The 7219-nt window shown below is 38.3% G+C and overlaps 1 protein-coding gene across 4 annotated transcripts in view; it reads left to right on the plus strand.

Annotated features, from left to right (window-relative positions):
* The window catches only part of parp3 (poly (ADP-ribose) polymerase family, member 3), a 19026-nt gene extending 11807 nt beyond the window's left edge, over positions 1-7219 (plus strand). For all 4 annotated transcript variants that reach the window (XM_061932276.2, XM_061932279.2, XM_061932278.2 and 1 more), the window contains exons 6-11: positions 1143-1369; positions 1451-1606; positions 1674-1757; positions 1835-2012; positions 2106-2249; positions 6325-7219. In XM_061932276.2, coding sequence (XP_061788260.2) covers positions 1143-1369; positions 1451-1606; positions 1674-1757; positions 1835-2012; positions 2106-2249; positions 6325-6494 — 959 coding nt within the window. In that variant the 3' untranslated portion in view covers positions 6495-7219. The remainder of the gene's footprint in view (positions 1-1142; positions 1370-1450; positions 1607-1673; positions 1758-1834; positions 2013-2105; positions 2250-6324) is intronic.

A 7219-nucleotide genomic window follows, 5' to 3' on the forward strand; every position in this document is an offset into this window, starting at 1 on the left:
TTTCCAATCAGACATCGACCGATTCATACTATATATAGATCGATCCAGAGGCTTACCAAACGATGTATTCATATCTCCAAAGATAAATTATTTTTTACACCCCTTATATATATATATATATATATATATATATATATATATGATTCGAACATGTGGGCTCTATGTTTGAGTTCAATTACAGTCAGTGTGTTTATCGTAAACATTTCTGCCATTTCATTTTACACTGTATAACATTTATAAGTCTTTTTTGGGGAAGTATATATATATACCCTGGGCTTGATACCGTAATATCGTACCGTGAAATGTCGATACCATTACACCCCTAGTTCTTATAATTCCATGTTTTATTCTTCTTAGTAAATACTTCAAATCCCACATTTTTTATTTTCATCTACATTCTGTGTGTCATTTTCAGTGAAAAATTAAAAATAATTTCCGTTTTTTTAAATGGTCTGTCACAACGTTTAATGTTTTAGCATTAAATCAGACATTATTGAGAGTTTTTGTATCATACAACATACAGTATGTACATATGCACAGACCGGCCGCCAGACGCAATTTTTTTTCTATAAATGTGGCCCCGGGCTAAAATAATTGCCCAGCTAAGGGGATGTGGTTTGATTTGTCTACAGTTTACTTAAAACCTGTCATGTTTATATTTTAGCTGACATTAGCTGTAAGGTTAAATTCAAGCGGCAGAGAATAATCGATTATTCAATTAGAATAAATAAAACCTCGATTTCAATTCGCGTCAATAAATCATTTGTGTGGCGACGAAAAGCAGAATTTTTGTTTTCATTTTCATTTTAATAATGCACATATGCTAAGAAGGCTATTTCAATGTTGATGTGTATTTATTACAAAATGAAAGAAGGTTATGGGAAGCAGAATTGTAATTTTTATTTTAGCTATTTTCCCTATAATACATATTTAAGTTTGTTTTATTCGATTAAACAAACAAACTAATCAATATTACTCGATTACTAAAATAATCAATAGCCATAGCCCATGTTAAACCACATATTTTTTTTGTTGATGTGCCATTTCTGTCAGTGGTGCTGGAGATTGTATGAAATGACTGTTGTGTGGCAAACTCGTAAAGATCCCTGTCACAAAACACTTGCGGTGTCAATGTTGTGCAGACATCAAGAAGATGCCTTTGGGTAAACTCAGTAAGATGCAGATTGCTAAAGGCTTTGAGGTACTGGAGGAGATTGAAGCAGCCATGAACCAAAAAAGAAGCAAAAGTTCCCGCCTTGAAGAGCTTTCCTCGAAGTTCTTTACCACAATCCCACATAACTTTGGGCGTACCAGACCGCCGACCATTGATAGCAAAGAAATTGTGGAAAACAAGAAAGAAATGCTTATGGTAAGAATTTGAAGGATTTTTAAATCTTAATTGGCTATTCTTTCAGTGTTGTAGTGCTCATTTTTTGCAATGCTCGTGTAGGTGCTGGCTGATATTGAGCTGGCCCAGACTTTGAAGTCAGAGACAGAGAAGGCCCAGGAAGCGATGGTAGAGACGGTTCCTCACCCCTTTGACCAGGACTATAGTTCTCTCAAGTGCAAGCTCTCTCTGATGGACAAAACCACGGCCCCATACAAGGTATTGGTACATTAGTGTAGTGCAATCATTACAAATCATTAACATAATATGTCCGATGTATTTAAAGATAATAGAAAAGTACCTGTCAGAAACAGCCGGATATAAGAAGCCCAAAATCATCAACGTTTGGGAAGTTGACAGAGAGACCGAGGTAGGAGCTTTGTCAGGTAATAAAAGATGGAGGTCATGTTGGAGCATATAAAAGCATTTACTCATTGCACAATGCAGGGGCAACGTTTTAAAGAGAATGACTCTCTGGAAAACCGCCGTCTGCTGTGGCATGGCACAAACATAGCAGTTGTGGCCGCTATCCTTAAGAGCGGCCTGAGGATAATGCCCCATTCGGGCGGTCGTGTTGGTCGGGGTATTTACTTTGCATCAGAAAACAGCAAGTCAGCAGGTTATGGTAAGCCTGGACTAATGCTTAGCCATAAATATATGGCCTGCAAGCCCAGCAATAATGCCAAATTATGTTTTTCTTTGTCCTTTTATTTTTAAGTGCACACCTCGAAGAACACTGGCGTTATGTTTCTGAGTGAAGTGGCCCTTGGGAGAGAACATGCCATCACCAAAGACAACTCATCCTTGCGTAGGGCTCCAGCTGGATATGATAGCGTAGTTGCACGGGGACAAGTGGAACCAGGTAATTCAGTGGGGAAAATACATCTCAATGTTGTGGGAGTGGGGAAATACATCTCAGTGTTGTGGGAGAACCTTTTTGCACCTACAGACATACAAGTCCTGAAGTATTTGGACAGGGGTAGTGTTTTAATGATCATGCTTAACAAGTCATATGAGTGCACATCACATGTTTACATTTGCACGATCAGCATGTCCCAAAAGAAGTAGGAAGAAATGAGCTTATTTATCCCCACCCTACGTACGATGTTACCAATTTTCTAATGCACGAGTACCTCAACCTCCTAAACAGCAAAATTTTAACATATAACATGTTATGTATTCTAAAAAGAAAAACAAACTTTTATATAAGAAGTACTGGAATAAATACTGTATAAAAACATTATATAATGTAATATTAACAACTACAGTAGTTGTTTTTGTTGTTGTCTTTCCGTCCTATCCCCCTCTTGTCCCCGCAATTTCCCCCTTTGTCTTCCTTGTTGGTTTATTTCTAATCCCTCCTGCTCTGGTCCGGCTGCGCCAAACATTAAATAAATCCATTTAATAAAGTCAACTACAAATAAGGCAACAAGAGAAGTATCCCCCACTTCTCTTTTGTAAAGTAAATCTGTACAGCAGATATGGGCATCTACATCAACAATATGATTTGCCTGAGTAGCTGAACAGGACAAAAAAAACAACAGTATTCACAGTATATGTAATAATAATGTCAAATGCAGAGAGTAATTTCACCACACCTAGTGTGTATGTGATTATCAGTGGTACTTTAACTTTAACTTTAAATAATGTATAGCATTTACCTTGACGAGGAGACTTTTACAGTATCCCCTTCCAGCTGCTTCTTCGTCAAACACACCATCAGCAACTTGTTTATTTCATCATGAATACATGCTCGGTCATGTTTCGGATGATTTATTTTTTTTAATTCAATGAATATCTTCTACCTCTCCCTTTCTTCCTTACCATAGTTTGAATACACAGATATGGCGATGTCGAGCTGTAAGCTTATACTAGCGAGTATGGTTCACTGACATTTGTGATGCAAACTCATGACGGGGATGCTTGCAACTTTAAGCATAACAATTAGCTGAGAGACAGCTCTACTCAAAACACTCTTAAAGGAGCCATATGTAATAATCTGGCCAGAAATTTTACTGCAATCTTGGTCAAAATTCTGTAGTCCCCTCCCCCTCTCCCTGACCGAGGTTGCCAGATATGCAGCCAATCCAGCTCGATCAACTGGGCCACTCCGAGGAACTTCAAACTTCCACTGCCTCTTACTAGGGGTTGAGGTACTGGGACCATAATAGCTGAATAGACAAGCGTGCTGTCAATAACAAATCTCTAACCAACACATTTTACACAGAAATTTGGCTTTTTTCAGGAAGAAGTATGCCATGCCTGCGTACAATATCACAACAAATAGCAGTACTATTCAACAAATTGTCAGTACTATCAGAAAACAAAGACTAAAACAAACTACAACCAACGCTTGCAATGGTTATACTGGTGAAAATAAGTAGACCATGCTTAGCAGCCTAATGTACGCCCAAAATTAAAGAAGATACATTTTACCAAGGTATACCCTATAGGCTACTGTTTCAAACGTTTCAGATTGTCATATAACTTGGTACATAGCGTCCACAATATGGAAACACGAATGAGGAATATGTGATTTGGCTGTCTCCATACATTTCACATTGCCATGATGACAGCCGTGCTAATGTTGGAACCCATTTCCTGAGCGTATCAGCATATTGAGAACAAAATAGGCACTGACACTATCCATTTCCATATAGGTTTTATTTGTCGAAAATATATTTTGCCCTGTCCGTTGGATTTCAAATCGACATACAGGCTAACAGGCATGTATTTCCCCCTATGTCGATTTGTCATTGACCGGGCTAGCATGCTAAGCATTCGTTGCACGAACATACTAGTTTTGTTAGACAAGATCATAGACTGTATTGGACAATATAGTTTACATATGAAATGTCCATTTATATTTATTACAAGTAATAAGAAAACGTAAATGCCTTACTTACCTATCAAGGATGAAATAAGCAAGTTTGGAGTCAGGTCCTGTCCCCCCGGCTGTGTGTACTGTACACAAATGACTGTCAGAGCACACTTCAGTCAAGGTCTATCATTAAGTTTGCCGACGACTCGGTCATATTCAGCCTCCTGCAGTACATATATTTGCCGGACAAGTCTATAATCCGCAGGTGTACACATTAAAACATGAACTATTTACAAAAGGGCTTGTGTTCATTCACAAATTTAACAAAAGACAGTGCCTGGAACACACATAAAGTAGCCCACCAGGGCATAGCCTTTGTCCTCCAGGAACAGGTAAAGTTGTCACAGAAGGGCGAGATGGGCTTTATAGAGCAGTGTTTTTCAACCACTGTGCCGCGACTAGTGTCATGAGATACAGTCTGGTGTGCCGTGGGAGATTATCTAATTTCACCTATTTGGGTTAAAAATATTTTTTGCAAACCAGTAATTATAGTCTGCAAATTATGTGTTGTTGTTGTTGAGTGTCGGTGCTGTCGGCAGAGTAACCGTGTAATACTCTTCCATAGCAGTAGGTGGCAGCCGGTAGCTAATTGCTTTGTAGATGTCGGAAACAGCGGGAGGCAGCGTGCAGGTAAAAAGGTGTCTAATGCTTAAACCAAAAATAATCAAAAGGTGAGTTCCCTTAAGAAAAGGCATTGAAGCTTAGGGAAGGCTATGCAGAACAAAACTAAAACTGAACTGGCTACAAAGTAAACAAAAACACAATGCTGGACAACAGCAAATACTTACTGTAGAGCAAAGACGGCGTCCACAATGTACATCTGAACATGACGTGACAATCAACAATGTCCCCACAAAGAAGGATAAAACAACTGAAATATTCTTAATGGCTAAAACAAAGTAGATGTGGGAAATATCGCTCAAAGGAAGACATGCAACTGCTACAGGAAAATACCAAAAAAAGAGAAAACGCTACCAAAATAGGATCACACGACAAGAACTAATGCACTACACACAGGAAAACAGCTACATACACCTACTTTGAGACAAGAGCTTTAGTAATGCTTGTTGGTTATGGTTTAAAGTCATATCCAACAATTGCGACAACGACTTTTTACTGTCAACTGAGTTTAGTTTTTTAATGATTTCTGCTGGTGGTGTGCCTCCGGATTTTTTCAACTCAAAAAATGTGCCTTGGCTCAAAAAAGGTTGAAAAACACTGTTATAGAGGATGACCACAATGCTGCTTAGTGGGACGACGTGGCTCGGTTGGTAGAGTGGCCGTGCCAGCAACATGAGGGTTCCAGTTTTGATCCCCGCTTCCGCCATCCTAGTCACTGCCATTGTGTCCTTGGGCAAGACACTTCACCCACCTGCTCCCAGTGTCACCCACACTGGTTTTAATGTAACTTAGATAATGGGTTTCACTATTTAATGCACTTTGAGTCACTTGAGAAAAACGCTACATAAATACAATTAACTTCACTTCACGTAATTATCTCCCCCCTCAATAGTAGAATATTATTTTTAATGTTCAAAGATACCATCTGTATCCTTCATGATGGTCGTATCCTGGCTTAAGCGGTTTGGACCAGGCATGCAATGCAACCATTGTTAATTGTAATTTTTCCACTTTGTGAGCATTTTACCATATTTAATTTCACTCCCTTTGATGTTTCATTAGCTACTGTATAAACTGTACACATGCCAGAACACTGCCTCCACCATGTTAGACTCATGATGCAGTATGCTTTGGATGATGAGCTCCTATTCATTTGTTTTTATTCAATGTATCTATAATATATCTTGAATGAAATAATGGACTGGCAAATTAAGTGGTTGCCAGTTGTCCAAATACTTTTTAGCCACTAAAAATGGAGGTACTCTGCATAAAATGGCTGTAAATTTCTCATTTTAATTGCCATATTTTTGTGAAACCTGCTTAATTATACAATTGGGTCGACACCACCCTTGTGATCGAGATATGTGTTGTTTTTCGTGTAATATTACTTTTGTCTTGACTAAAAGATATCAAAGAACTCTTGTGTATTTTTCAGATTCCTCTAAAGATGTATTTATCACTCTGGAGGGCAAGAAGGTTTCTGTCCCACAGGGTAAGCCTATACCACAGCCTGAGTACTCTGAGAGCTACTTCTGCAACAGTGAATATCTCATCTACAAAGAGAGTCAGTGCTGCCTCCGCTATCTGCTTGAGCTGAATATGTAATGCCAGGAAAAGATGTGCCTACTGTACATGCCTGACTTTGCCTTTTTGTCACATATTCTCCATTCCTTAAATATATGATGAGGATGCACTGAGCGTATGTTGTTATTATGCACAGACATACACTTAATTAATTTGTCATATAATCTCATTAGTTGATTATGCGGGTAAATCTAATGTTGTGGCCGTTGATTGAAGACGATTCCCATTGTATTGTACAAAGAAATATAACTTTGGTATCTTGAGGCATCCAAAACATTTGTCACGTACAATGTTTCTATGTAATGATGTGTTTACAGGACGACAAAGTAGGAAGTGCGATTTATACTAGTAATATCAAAGCACTGTCACTTCTTTAACAGCTACTAACAAATACAAAGCGAGAAACTTGCTATGGGTTGCTATATATACTATATACTATATATATATATATATATATATATATATATGTATATATATATATATATATATATATATTTATAGTATTAACAGGTTGTACACCGCCTTCCGCCCGATTGTAGCTGAGATAGGATCCAGCGCCCCCCGCGACCCCAAAGGGAATAAGCGGTAGAAAATGGATGGATGGATGGATAAAATGAATGTAATCATGATATCATTTTGACTTGTCTGCTTGAAATGTTGACAAAGGGCACCACCTTGTCTCAGTAGAATGACCAACATGCTGTGGGCTTTATTTGCACTTAATGACAGAACCAATAAATGTTTGT

The sequence above is a fragment of the Nerophis lumbriciformis genome, linkage group LG38 (genome assembly GCF_033978685.3).
Source record: "Nerophis lumbriciformis linkage group LG38, RoL_Nlum_v2.1, whole genome shotgun sequence".
Lineage (NCBI taxonomy): Eukaryota > Metazoa > Chordata > Actinopteri > Syngnathiformes > Syngnathidae > Nerophis > Nerophis lumbriciformis.